We start from the raw sequence: 14,973 nt of genomic DNA on the forward strand, positions 1-14,973 counted from the left end.
AAAGGATTCTGGGTAACAGAACCTGGTCCGAGCCCCGCAAGTCACCCCTCCTTGGATTCCCCTAGGTCTCTAGTTTTCAGAAATGCACAGGTTTGGTAGGTTTCCCTAGGTGCCGGCTGAGCTAGAGGCCAAACTCTACAGGTAGGCACTTCGCAAAAAACACCTCTGTTTTTTTCCAAAATTTAGGATGTGTCCACGTTGCGCTTTGGGGTGTTTCCTGTCGCCGGCACTAGGTCTACCCACACAAGTGAGGTATCATTTTTATCGGGAGACTTGGGGGAACGCTGGGTGGAAGGAAATTTGTAGCTCCTCTCAGATTCCAGAACTTTCTGACACAGAAATGTGAGGAACATGTGTTTTTTTAGCCAAATTTTGAGGTTTGCAAAGGATTCTGGGTAACAGAACCTGGTCCGAACCCCGCAAGTCACCCCTCCTTGGATTCCCCTAGGTCTCTAGTTTTCAGAAATGCACAGGTTTGGTAGGTTTCCCTAGGTGCCGGCTGAGCTAGAGGCCAAACTCTACAGGTAGGCACTTCGCAAAAAACACCTCTGTTTTTTTCCAAAATTTAGGATGTGTCCACGTTGCGCTTTGGGGTGTTTCCTGTCGCCGGCGCTAGGCCTACCCACGCAAGTGAGGTATCATTTTTATCGGGAGACTTGGGGGAACGCTGGGTGGAAGGAAATTTGTAGCTCCTCTCAGATTCCAGAACTTTCTGTCACAGAAATGTGAGGAACATGTGTTTTTTTAGCCAAATTTTGAGGTTTGCAAAGGATTCTGGGTAACAGAACCTGGTCCGAGCCCCGCAAGTCACCCCTCCTTGGATTCCCCTAGGTCTCTAGTTTTCAGAAATGCACAGGTTTGGTAGGTTTCCCTAGGTGCCGGCTGAGCTAGAGGCCAAAATCTACAGGTAGACACTTCGCAAAAAACACCTCTGTTTTTTTCCAAAATTTAGGATGTGTCCACGTTGCGCTTTGGGGTGTTTCCTGTCGCCGGCGCTAGGCCTACCCACGCAAGTGAGGTATCATTTTTATTGGGAGACTTGGGGGAATGCTGGGTGGAAGGAAATTTGTAGCTCCTCTCAGATTCCAGAACTTTCTGCCACAGAAATGTGAGGAACATGTGTTTTTTTAGCCAAATTTTGAGGTTTGCAAAGGATTCTGGGTAACAGAACCTGGTCCGAGCCCCGCAAGTCACCCCTCCTTGGATTCCCCTAGGTCTCTAGTTTTCAGAAATGCACAGGTTTGGTAGGTTTCCCTAGGTGCCGGTTGAGCTAGAGGCCAAAATCTACAGGTAGGCACTTCGCAAAAAACACCTCTGTTTTTTTCCAAAATTTAGGATGTGTCCACGTTGCGCTTTGGGGTGTTTCCTGTCGCCGGCACTAGGCCTACCCACACAAGTGAGGTATCATTTTTATCGGGAGACTTGGGGCAACGCTGGGTGGAAGGAAATTTGGGGCTCCTCTCAGATTCCAGAACTTTCAGACACAGAAATGTGAGGAACATGTGTTTTTTTAGCCAAATTTTGAGGTTTGCAAAGGATTCTGGGTAACAGAACCTGGTCCGAGCCCCGCAAGTCACCCCTCCTTGGATTCCCCTAGGTCTCTAGTTTTCAGAAATGCACAGGTTTGGTAGGTTTCCCTAGGTGCCGGCTGAGCTAGAGGCCAAAATCTACAGGTAGGCACTTCGCAAAAAACACCTCTGTTGTCTTCCAAAAATTTGGATGTGTCCACGTTGCGCTTTGGGGCGTTTCCTGTCGCGGGCGCTAGGCCTACCCACACAAGTGAGGTATCATTTTTATCGGGAGACTTGGGGGAACATAGATTAGCAAAACAAGTGTTATTGCCCCTTGTCTTTCTCTACATTTTTTCCTTCCAAATATAGGAGAGTGTGTAAAAAAGACATCTATTTGAGAAAAGCCCTGTAATTCACATGCTAGTATGGTCACCCCGGAATTCAGAGATGTGCAAATAACCACTGCTCCTCAACACCTTATCTTGTGCCCTTTTTGGAAATACAAAGGTTTTCTTGATAGCAATTTTTTACTCTTTATATTTCAGCAAATGAATTGCTGTATACCCGTTATAGAATGAAAACGCACGTCAGGGTGCAGCTCATTTATTGGCTCTGGGTTCCTCGGGTTCTTGATGAACCTACAAGCCCTATGTATCCCCGCAACCAGAGGAGTCCAGCAGACGTAACGGTATATTGCTTTCGATAATCTGACATTGCAGGGAAAAGTTACAGAGTAAAACGTAGAGAAACATTTATGTTTTTTTCACCTAAATTTCAATATTTTTCTTTTTCAGTTGTTATTTTCTGTAGGAAACCCTTGTAGGATCTACACAAATGACCCCTTGCTGAATTCAGAATTTTGTCTAGGTTTCAGAAATGTTTAGGTTTCTGGGATCCAGCATTGGTTTCATGCCCATTTCTGTCACTGACTGGAAGGAGGCTGAAAGCACAAAAAATTGCAAAAATGGGGTATGTCCCAGAAAAATGCCAAAATTGTGTTGAAAAATTGGGTTTTCTGATTCAAGTCTGCCTGTTCCTGAAAGCTGGGAAGCTGCTGAGTTTAGCACCGCAAACCCTTTGTTGATGCCATTTTCAGGGGCAAAACCACAAGCCTTCTTCTGCAGCCACTTTTTCCAATTTTTTTGAAAAAAACAAAATTTTCCCTGTATTTTGGCCAATTTCTTGGCCTCTTTCAGGGGAACCCACAAAGTCTGGGTACCTCCAGAATCCCTAGGATGTTGGAAAAAAAGGACGCAAATTTGGCTTGGTTAGCTTATGTGGACAAAAAGTTATACGGGCCTAAGCGCGAACTGCCCCAAATAGGCAAAAAAAGGCCTGGCACAGGAGGGGGGAAATGCCTGGCAGCGAAGTGGTTAATATTCAGCCTTCAGCCTATGCGTTTTGTTCACTGAACTTTTTCAAGGAAATAATCATGTATTTTTATTCCATCAGAATCAAATCTCGTACGTTTCACAGTTTTTAGGATTACATATCTGTTTCAAATAGTTGTCCCAAATCCCATACATAGAAGTATCCTTCAGTGTTTAAGAATAAAATTCCCCATCGATCATGTGTGCCAAGATGTTTGGCGAAGACCTGAAACTTTCCAGGAAGGAGATGAGGTTGACCAACTTTTTTTTTGGAAAGTTTCATGGAGATTCACCAAACAGCACAAATGGAACATCTGACTTAAGTGTAACAGCACTGTATACATATAACATATATAAATATAGCATATCTATGTACTCTCTTTAAAAAAAAAACCCAAAAGAAACAAGGACGTTATAGTTAGGTTCTGAATTTACTTGCACCAAACCATAGAAATTCAGTAGCTATAGGTATTTCAATTACCTATAACTCGCGCCCTAAGGTAACTATAACTTGCACCCTCGGCATGCGCAGTTTTTTCTTAAATAAAAATTTGACTGCTAATGTTTCATTTATATTTTTATTGTCATTATAAAAGTTGTTATGAGTGCTGTAATATCTAGTGTAATTAGCAGTGCATGGCGAGGACACAAATTATAGTTATCTTTGGGCGCGAGTTATAGTTACTTGAAATAACTATAATTGCTCAATTTCTATGCTTTTGTGCGAGTAAATTCAGGACCTAACTATAACATCCCTGTAACCTTTGGTTGTTAAAGTTCATTTCTATGTTTTTTTAAATTCTATTTCCTAACTATAACGTCCTTGTAACCTTTATTTATTCAGTGAATTTCTATGCTTTTTATAATGTAAAGTAATTTTAATTACTTTATGTTGATCCGACTGCTGCCGTATGTGGCCAGGCCCTGTGGCCAACCCCCTATAACCACCCAATCCCTATGCAGTCAGGTTTAGCCACAGGAGCTGCAGTCAACCCCCATAATCACCCAACCCTGCACCAATGCGCGGCAGGTGTTGGGTGCATGGCCTGTCACTTTGGGTGTGAGAATTGGTGTGAGAGGGTGTCTCTGGGTAGGGCAGTAGGTGTGATAGTGTCTGGGTGTGAGAGGGCATGTGAGAGGGTTTATGTGGGTGTGACAGTGGGTGTGAGAGTGTCTGGGTGTGAGAGTAGATGTGAGAGGGTGCCTCTGAATTTGAGGGTGGATGTGAGAGGGTCCACCACCTCCACCACCTCCCGGGGGGGAAATATCACTAATGGGGGGGGCGTCTGACCATCCTGAGCCCTGGGGACCACCACCTCCACGGGGCTAAATCACTCTCATACCCACTGTCACACCCAGAGACACCCTTGCACACTGACTTTCACACCCAGACAGACACTCTCACACCCACTCTCACATCCACATAGACCCTCTAACAAACACTCTCAAACCCATACAGACCACTGTCACTCTCATTCTCACACCCAAAGACACCCCCTCACACCTATTCTCACACCCAGAGAGACAGGCCTTGCGGCCAACTCCCAAGGGAGTGGCAAAGGCCATGCGCAGCATGAGGGTGTTAGGCTATGGGGGTTACCCACAGGGCCTGGCCACAAGTTAGGCCCTGCCACCAACCCTTGCTGCACAAGGCCGAAGGGAGTGTATTAAGGTAAAGTAAAAAAAAAAAACTTTATGTTAAAAAAACATACAAATTCACTGGAAAAAAAACAAAGGTTACAGGGACATTATAGTTAGGAAATAGAATTAAATAAACATAGAAATTCACTTAGAAACCAAAGGTTACAGGGACGTTATAATTAGATTCTGAATTTACTCCCACAAAACCAGAGAAATTCAGCAGTTATAGTTAGAGTTATTTCAAGTAACTATAACTCATGGCTCAAGGACTCTACATCTCGTGCCCTTGCCATGCCCTGCTAATCATCCCAGATATTACAGCACTCATGGCAACTTTTATAATATCAATTAAAATATCAGTGAAACATGAACAGTCAAATTATTGGTGCGAGCTATAGTTACCTTATGCCACAAGTAAAGTCACTGTAATCTTTGTTTTTTTAAGTGACTATTTATATATATGGATATATTTATATATATGTAGATAGAGAAAGATAGATAGATAGATAGATAGATAGATAGATAGACAGATAGATAGATAGATAGATAGATAGATAGATAGATAGATAGATAGATAGATAGATAGATAGATAGATAGATAGACTTATGCTGTTCCATGGTGGCAGTTCCTTTCAAGGAACAGAGAAATTCACTGAGGTGACGGGTATTTCTAAATTTAGGAGATAATAGTCTATCAGGGTGGCAGTGGTATTGTCATCCACCGCCCTGACAGATAGAGTACTGTTCCCCAAAACCCTAAATCAGACCCCCTAATGTATGTTTTAAAAAAACTCTGAAATTCACTTACTAAAACCATAGTTAAAGTGCAGTTATGGTCGGAGAAAAAACCAAAAAAATACTGATATTTGCCAATTAGAGCTAGCCATAATTCACACACGCATAATGGACTGCTTATTACCTCACATATTACGTCATTCATGATATTTTAAAAGACATAACTGTCTCCAACCCCCTATGCATAATAAATACACACTGTGCACAGACTTTGACTGTGTCCAGTGGGGGTTTCAATAGGGCCTAGCTTTCAGCCAGATCCTACTAAAAACCCTCAGCAGGAAGCAAAAACCACTAAACAAAGGGCCTCATTATGGTTTGGCGGTCCCACTGCGGGCCATGGCGGTGACGTCCCCGCTGAACATATTACAATGTTCCCACAAGGCTGACCAGCGGGAACATTGTAATATGTGGTTCCTGCCGGGCTGCCCGCTGGGAACAGTGCTATGATATTGGCCCTGGCCCCCTTATGGGAGCCGAGGCCAACATCGTAGCACTCCAGCACCCTCGGAATGCGCACTGTCTGCAAAGGGAGCCAGGAACAGTGGTACAATATTGGCCTTGGCTCCCTGACAAGCAGACAGTGTGCATTCCAAGAGTTCTGGGCAGGGGCTCCCCTGCAATGCCCATGCCATGGGCATAGGCAGTGCAGGGTCCCCCCTGTGGCTCCTTGAACTGGCTTTCCACCAGCCTTTCCATGATGGGACCCCTGCGATGGAAAGGCTGGCTGAAAGTGGGGTTGTAATCAGCCAGGCGGCGCTGAGTTCAGTGCCGCAGTGGCTAGTTACAACTCTGGCTGCCTTCGACCCATCGGGAACTACATTCCCAGCGAAGACGGTGGTCCCCTGACAGGTCCGCCTGCCAGGGTTGTAATGTGGCAGCCGACCACCACAGTTGCAACAGTCTGACCGTCACCAGGAGACTGGGATCTCATAATAAGGCCCAAGGTCTTTAGCTGTCCATAAATGCGGTCAGCCACAGGGCATGGTAAACAGCCAGGCCATGAGCCCAACCATCTGCCTGTGACCAAACCCAAAATTTGAGATGCAGCAAGTGACAGTTCTTTTCTGAGTATCAAAAGCTGTTACACGTGCTCAGATTCATCCATATTAGAACATCCAAAAATGACTGCTACACAAGTGTGCCCAGGCACGTGACTAGCTTTGAATGGTTTCTCTTATAACAAAAGAACATTCATTCTAATTTTGACTCAGTCCTGGCTTGATGATGCACACATACACAAACACACACGTGTACACAAACATGCATACATACATACTAGCTAGGAAGCTGGGGACAGAAAGCAGGAGGTGGAAGTAATCATTTTTAGAGTCAGTGCAGAAAGGATGGAAAGGAGAGCAAGGAGTGAGAGGGAGCAATAATAGTGCCTCATCCTCTCAAGAGTACATTTTTGGCACAGTGTAAGGATCCAATAATAATACAGGGAAACCAAAATGTACCTCGGGCGAGTCAAACACAAGAAAAGGGATGGATCTCATTGAATCAGGAGCAGGGAACTTAGACAAAAAAAGTCATCAAATCATTACAAAGGGGCAGAGAAAAACCTAATTCTAGGCCTAAATTGAATACAATAGGTCTGTTTGCCAACAGATCTAAATGGAAACGTTATACAATGGATAGCACAGTGATCTAATCAGAATTGGTCAGTCGCATCTCGGGTATGCCCGACTCATTCTTGTATTCCTCTGAGAACAATAACATTTGCATAATTTCTTTGACTATTACAGGAAGTTCAATAACAGTCCTTGTCAATGTCCTTCACCTCCTCTGCCATACCAACTGCCTCATGCTCTTCGCAGATCTGTCAACCCCTCCTTCACTTCCCTGACCACTCATCTATTGGAACCGACTTCTGAAACAAACTCCTATGCCCACCAGATCAATATGTAAAGCCTATGCTAACTTAATCTGGAAATATATAGCAAAGCAACATAAAACTGAATTAAGGACATTAAAAGATCTCATTTGTGATGGTCTAAACTGTCTTTATCTAAATTATAAGTCGGTATTAGGCTACTGTACAGCAGAAGTGCAAATAAATCACAGTTAGGCTAAGCTCACTCTAGCAGTACATCCAGACATCAGGTTGCATTAGTTATACCACCAATAACTGAAATCATAAATGATAACCACAAAATCATGCATCCTAACACACGATACCAGGTAACCCAATACACAAAAATGTAGGAGCATACATTTGGATGTGCACTGAGTAAATGGCTATGAAATGGAAATAAATGATACTTAGCCACCTGTCTTACTTCTAGTAATACACTCATACATATATGTGATCTTTCCGATATATTGCTGTAAAATAGTTTTAGCAGATATAATAGTATTATTTATTGCACTGCTAGACTTGGATGCATCACCTACAGCAGGTTTTATTTGCCTGTGAGCAACAGAAGCTGCCAACTCAACCGCACCATCATTACACACCAAATGCAGGAGACCTTGATTCTATTAAATGCTGTTTCTGTGGTAAAGCAGTTCATCTGAACATTGTGCAGGAGCTGTAAAATATTACATCTTTAAAGGATCCATATTTTCAGCCTACAAACAATAAAATTATAGTATTTTTTCCTGGCATCTATATTTTGAAATTATAATTTCAAAATATTAACTTTTCAATGTTCACTTGAAAACAATCCGACCAATAACTCATTTGGATTATGAATTAAATGTCCTACAAAATATTCTTGACCAAAGGAGAATACTGTTGCTATTCGTCGCCTCAATTGACCCATAATGCTGAAATCGAAAATTTTCCTTTGCAAAAAAATATTTTCAGACACTGAGTTGCTTGTTTTTATTGTTTGAACTATAGTCAGTTATTTATTTATTATATACACAGTTAGGATATTATAAAGCAACAATACCTGGTCAAGTCTGTTGTAGAAGTCTGCGTTCCCAGCACATAGGTACCTGCCCAACAGTGTTGCATGTGTGGTGAAGATTGTTGCTATAGGAATTTTCCTATAACGGGACAGGATCAATCCAGCTCCTGACTGCCACTCGTGGAAGTGGGCAATGATGTTTGTTTGATCTTGTAACTGATCAGTGACCTAGTAAGGTTTAGAAAAGAAACACATATTACAGATTGATGTGACAGAAATAGGTTTAGATAAATTGATCTACAAGAAAGATGGTTATGGCTGAAGGAATTCTGTATTGAAATCTAAGGGGGTGGAACTGAGGGATGAACTTGGGCAAGCATTTGGTATTCAGTAAGGTTATCAACGTGTACAGTATAGTGTTGGGCTTATGTGATTAGGCTTCCATGAGAATGTTGCAAACTATAAGATCTTAAACTCTGTCAACAAATCGGCTAAACGTCTTCCTCCGACACTGGATTGGGGATTAAATATAACTTGTTCTGAACAAAGAAACATGATGAGTGAACGTTTTCCAGGTGCATAGTTCTTTCCATTTTTCTCTTGAGCAACAAAATATGCATCTGTGTGTAAATGTAGTTAGCATGAGTACCATGTCTTCTTTTTATATTCAGTGCCAACTCATATCTATGCACTACATGGTAACACAAAGATGGCCGCTTATGACCCATGCCTCTCAGTAATTCAGCACCTAAAAAAGGTAACTAGATCTACTTCACTATAAGTTTAACTCTACCTAGGTATTTATTTGTTGTACCAACAAAAGTACACTTAGTTACTGATTAGTATATTAACCACCCTTAATAAACCATACTAGTTCAAATATTCTTAACCTATTTCCAAAAAGTGTCCTGTAGACATATAATTTTTGCTACGCAAATGCCATCAATATTTTCAACTGAGATAGCTCTAAAGTAACTTAAATATGTGCTGCATTATTGTTCTTCATGATCCCATTTGGATGAAAGAGACCTTCAAACGGCCTTTAAAGTTCAAAGGGGGTCATTATGACCCCGGCGGTCGGCGATAATTGGGCACTAGTACCGCCAACAGGCTGGCTGTACTTACCACCACATTATGACATTGGCGGATTGGCTGAAGCCAACCCGCCAATGTACCACTCCGACCACCATGGAAGCAACAGCTGCCAGGCTGGAGATATCCATCACCAGCCCGGCGGCTGCCATTGTGCCGCCGGCGGAATTATGACCCCCACCTACTGCCATGGTTTTCGTGGCGCTCGTAATGCCATAAAAACCATGGTGGTAGGCCCTATCAGTGACAGGGAATTAATTCCCTTTCACTGATAGGTGGCCCCCACCTCCCTACCTTTCTAAATCCCCCCACCCCCATATGTCCACGCCCCCCTTCACACACACACACACACACACTCATTCACACATACATACGTGCATGCATTCATCCAGTTACACACACATCCGCACACACGTCAAACATACACGCAGACACGCATTACAAATACTATACATATACGCACTCACACTTCTATAAATTCAAGCATGCAGTCAACATACAACACACACCCGCAATCACACACACACATACGTGCACCCCCCCACACACACAGACAAAACACCCCACCCCACTCCCGTGCTGGAGACCCGACTTACCTGGATCCAGAGGGTCCTCCAGCAGGAGACGGGACCGGGCGCTGCTACCGCCAGCAGCACCCACCAGCAGAACACTGTCACGTTGTATTATTTGTCATAATACGGCTGGCGGCGGTCTACTGGCGTGGCACTGCTGCTGGTAAGAGCGCCACCTTACTCCGATCCACCAGTTTGGCCACAGCCGGATTGCTGCCCTTCTTGTGGCAGAAATCCAGCTGTGGTCATAATATGGTGGACCATTGGTAGCCACGGCGACGGTAGGCGGTTTTTACTGCCGATTTTATAATGAGGGCCAAAGTGTCTTAGCCTAATAAAAAGTATGTCTCTTAACACCAACTGCTTCTGCTCAAAATTCTAAATTTTATGTTCCTGCTTATGCTTTCAGATTCTATATATATACTTTTTCTGTAACAAAGCACAGTGGCAGCACTGATGAGAAATAAAATGGTAACTAGTAAAAAAAAAGCACACACATTGACAGATTAGAGAAAAGCCTGTCTGACTGACAACCATCCAGCTAACAGGGGGCCAGTGCTGACCAGGTGGCTTAGCCACAGTGCTTGAGACACAAAGAAACGTAAAATACTACTGGGGGAAGATATCACAATAATTCATTCAATCCTACTTCTCGCACCTGGTAGATCCTCAATGACAGGACACTAGAGAAGACAATGAACACAACCCTGGGCACATCACTGACCTCACCTCAAAAATGACCTGAACACAATTTTCAGCCTTAACCTTGCATTTTCTACTGAGACAAACCCAGTGCTCAAGATGCACAAACTATAAAATCACTGCTGCACAACCTACTGTCTTATGTAGGACAAAGACACAGCTTCAAGTTGAGAGGAGCCCTGAACTACTGCTGAACTACTGCTGCAACGCCTGAACTACTGCTGCAATGCAGTCTCAAGAAAAGTTGAAAAGACACAACAAATGCAAGATCAGTCGGTTCAAGTGAGCCTGAATCTGAAGAAGTCAGATCATACTAAGCTGTCCTTAATGGCATTTCTTATGCTCCAGGTCAGTTCAAGTAAGCCTGAACCTGAAGGTGTCAGATCATACTAAGCTGTCATTAAAGGCATTTCTCATGCTCCAAGTGCAGCTAAGAATGAAGTTTGAGAGCCCGCTGCACCATGCCGACTGCTTACTGGAGTGAAGGGTTAATGACGTTGCAGAAATTGGCACCTAAATATTAGATGTCCAGAAACCTACTAACAGAAAATCAATCTTACTAAGCTCTGAGAAGATTGAAATGCTTTACCGAAAAAATCAAAAAATACAAAATGTTTATGCAAATGAAAGCCATTTGAGAATGCAATGACACAAAGACATTTGTCAGTTCCCTCTTCAATTCCAGGCTATCTAACAATCACAGTACACATCTAAAAGCAGCTCTTCACTGGTGGGATTTGCATAACTCTTGACTGAACTTGTTGCAAGTATACAGTAGTGTGTGTGTGTGTATTAAAGGTACTTTTCTTTTTCTAAAGAAAAAGCACTGACTGGGCAGTCATTTTTTTGTGTTATTGTGTGCCAGCGAATGGTGATTACTAGCCCACCCCACCTCTCCTGAGTAGGCCTTGAACAGTTCTGTCTCACTACCCAGAGAGAGTCAAGCTCTACAATTGGGTGTATAGTTCCCAGTAAAGTTCACTTCTGGGCATGTTACTCATGCAGGCCTCAAATCCTGCACAACTAGTAAGCCAGTTCCCTGCACTGGGGAGACGAAGTGTTGTAATGGGCAGGGCTACTGACTTTGGAATGGGGAAATAGGTTTGAATCTCAGCATCAGCTCAGCATCCTGTGATTCTGGGAAAATCAATTAATCTTGCTGTGTCAGAAAACCAAAATGAATGTTTCCCTCTATATTGTAACTGGTGCTCATGTTAAGTGCTCTGATGCCTTTGGGTCAAATCAGGAAAACTTGTAGAGTGTGCTAATCACACCGCGGGGTATTCAGGTGCTGGCGTGAGGAGGGTCTTTTCGAACAGCCAGGTCGTCCGATCCTAGAACTCAGTGATGAATGTTGCTGTGCAGAGGTGAATGAGGACGTCATTCCAGGCCTTGGCAGCGAGGTGGTAGAAAGAGCGACCTCCGGTTCGGGTGCGACTAATACGTGGGACGTTGGCAAGGGCAAGGTAGGCAGACTGGGACAGTGGAAAGTCAAGTAGTTGTTGAGGTATTGTGGTCCGGCATTGTGGAGGGCTCTGTAGAGGTGTGTGAGCAGTTTGAAATGGCATCTCTTCTTGATGGGGAGCCAGTGCAGGCTACGAAAGTGGGGATGATGTGGGCTTGTTTGGCTGCTCCAGGATATTTCTTGAAGCTGCATTCTGGATAGTTTGGAGGTGACTGAGGAGGTGGGTGCAAGTTCCGGCATGCAGGGCGTTCCTCCTGGTCAGGGTCTGCTGCCCTCCCCAGCCACTGGCTGCTGCTTCTGCTGCCTCTGCCTTGCCTGACTCTCAGTTTGAGGCCCTCCTAACTGTGCCCCATCCCTGGTGGTCTAGTGGCCATCGACAAGTAAGTATCTATCGCTATCGCTCTTTTACTCCTGCTTCTGTACTTCTGCCTTTTCTTTCACTTGTTTTTACTTTTGGCTTCTTCCATCTCTTCTCTTTTTCTGTCCTTTCCTTGACCCTCTCCCTCCCGCCCAATTCCTGCCCCTGCAGCCCATGCCCCCTTCCCCCACAAAGTGCCTTTCCCCCCCTCCCAACCCCCAGCTGACTGGACGCCCCTCCCCTTCTTAATGGTGGCCACACGCAGCGGGTGTGCCAAAGGAAAGCCTGCCTGCACCCGTCGTGCCTGGACCGCGCCCAGTGCCTAGAACCCTGGATCTCCATCAAGCCATCCCCTGGCCAGCATCCATTACGATGCTGTGACCCTCAACTGCCTTAACACCAGACATCAGCGACTGCTGCACCACATCCCCCAAGGACGACCTCAGACCTTTTTCATGCAAGAATTGCAACTTCAGTGCTCGCCACAACAAGCAGAAGTTACTCCCCACACCCAGAAACAGCAACACCCACCACAAACCCCATTAACTGCCTCCTCCTGAACATCCACTCCCTCCACAAGCATGCCACCAAACTCTGGGATTTGATCGACACTGCCCGACCGGACATCGCCATCACCATCACGGATGGATACAGCATCCTAAGGAGGGACCGGCCCTCCCGCCCGGGTGGAGGACTCGCCATCGTACACAAGTCCTCACTACGTATCAAAGCCAACTCAGAAGTAAAGTGCACCACCATGGAACACCTTCACTTCCTGGTCGACACTGATCACAGCTCCTCCATCTGTGGCACACTGGTCTACAGAGCACCTGGCCCCTGCCCAGCATTCATCAATGACATTGTAGACATTGCCACCCCCCAGACTCTGGCGTCCGATGACTACCACCTCCTCAGCTACCTGAATTTCCACCTCGAGGACCGCAACGATCCAAATACCATGGCTGTACTCAACAACCTCGCCACCCTCAGCCTCAGACAGCTGACCACCATGCCCACGCACATTGCAGGACACACACTCGACCCCATATACACCTCAAGAAACCAGATTACCATTGAGACCATCTCCAACCCAGACTGGACTGAGCACTGATGCCTATACCATCACCGCACCCAGTAGCTGCATCCGCGCTCCCAGGACCTTCCACAGGAAATGGAACAAAATAACCAATGAGCAAATCACCACAATTCTCGCCAAATCCCTCCCACCTCACTTAGATGACGCCAACACCGCAGCGCGCAATCTCAACGCATGGATCACTGAATGCACCAACATTCTAGTCCCCTTCCGTCTGTCATCGGCCAAGCGAATACCAAAGGAAGCCAGCTGGTTTCACCACTGAACTCCAAGAATCCAAAGATATTAGCGTTGTAAACTCCTAACTAGACGTTTCTTGCTACACAAATGAAGAAAAAAAAAACGAAGCGCGATTGCGCTATGTAAAATGCAGCAGAGAGCGACTGAGCTATGTAAACCCCTGCGCGATCGCGAACCGTGGAAAATAAAATGATAAAGTAGTCCGGAAACCATGCTGAAAACATGGAGCCTCGTATGTTTTCAGTAGTTTACTGGTGCTGTGTAGGTGGGCTAAATACCGGAAAAGGCATGACATATGCATGCCTTTCACGAATGAAAGCAAGTGAATTTTAAAAGGCAAGCCCACGAACCAAAGAAAGTGACTGACGTGACATGGGTGTAGTTAGAAGCCCAAAGAGAGATTGCTGCAGGGGACGGAGCTCTTTGCGCTCGCCCCTAAAAAATGGAGGAATAGCCAAACCAGAAAAGGCCTCACCTCTTTCAGAACCGCAACCGCCATCCACTGCCGACACATCAAGAACGCAAGAAAGAACGCACTTCGGGAATGCATCAACTCCTCAACACACAGCACAAAGGAACTTTTCTCAGTCATCAACGAGTTCACAAATCCCCCCTCCGAATAAACCAGCATCCCCCGTTGCAAGACCTCTGCGACAAACTCACCACCTTCTTCCACGGCAAGATCCAAGACATCTACGACAGCTTCCTCTCGGAAAAACAACCCAGAACCAGAACCTATGACTTACCCACTACCCTAGAACCCATCCAGATCATCCACAGCTGGTTCACACTCACCACAGAGGAAACAGAAAGCATCATGAACAGTACCCACTCCGGAGCCCCCACTTACCCTTTCCCACACCATATCGACGTCAGAGCCAGCACATCTATCGCCCGAGCTCCAGAACATGATAAACCACTCGATAAACACTGGCACCTTCCCTGAGGACTGGAAACATGCTGAAGTACACCTCCTCCTGGAGAAACCCTGGGCTGACCCATCAGAACTAAAGAAGTTTTGGCCCATCTCACTGCTACCCTATCCGGCCAAAGTACTGGGGAAATCCATCAACACACAACTGCGAAATTTCATCAAGGTCAACAACTCTCTGGACAGCTCCCAGTCTGGGTTCCGCAGCAACCACAGCATGGAGACAGCTCTCCTTGCAGCCACCGATGACATCCGATCACTTCTAGTCCACGTCCACACCACAGTACTCATACTCCTCGACCCCTCAGCGTCCTTTGACACGGTCTCCCACAGCACACTACG

General features: G+C 45.2%; 1 protein-coding gene across 1 annotated transcript in view; it reads right to left on the reverse strand.

Moving 5' to 3' along the window:
• GYS2 (glycogen synthase 2) overlaps positions 1–14,973 on the reverse strand; it is a 498,387-nt gene that overhangs the window by 386,122 nt on the left and 97,292 nt on the right. Inside the window, exon 4 of the mRNA XM_069228538.1 lies at positions 8,218–8,403. Within this exon, the coding sequence (XP_069084639.1) occupies positions 8,218–8,403 (186 nt within the window). The remainder of the gene's footprint in view (positions 1–8,217; positions 8,404–14,973) is intronic.

The sequence above is a fragment of the Pleurodeles waltl genome, chromosome 4_1 (assembly GCF_031143425.1).
Source record: "Pleurodeles waltl isolate 20211129_DDA chromosome 4_1, aPleWal1.hap1.20221129, whole genome shotgun sequence".
In the NCBI taxonomy this organism is placed as follows: Eukaryota; Metazoa; Chordata; class Amphibia; order Caudata; family Salamandridae; genus Pleurodeles; species Pleurodeles waltl.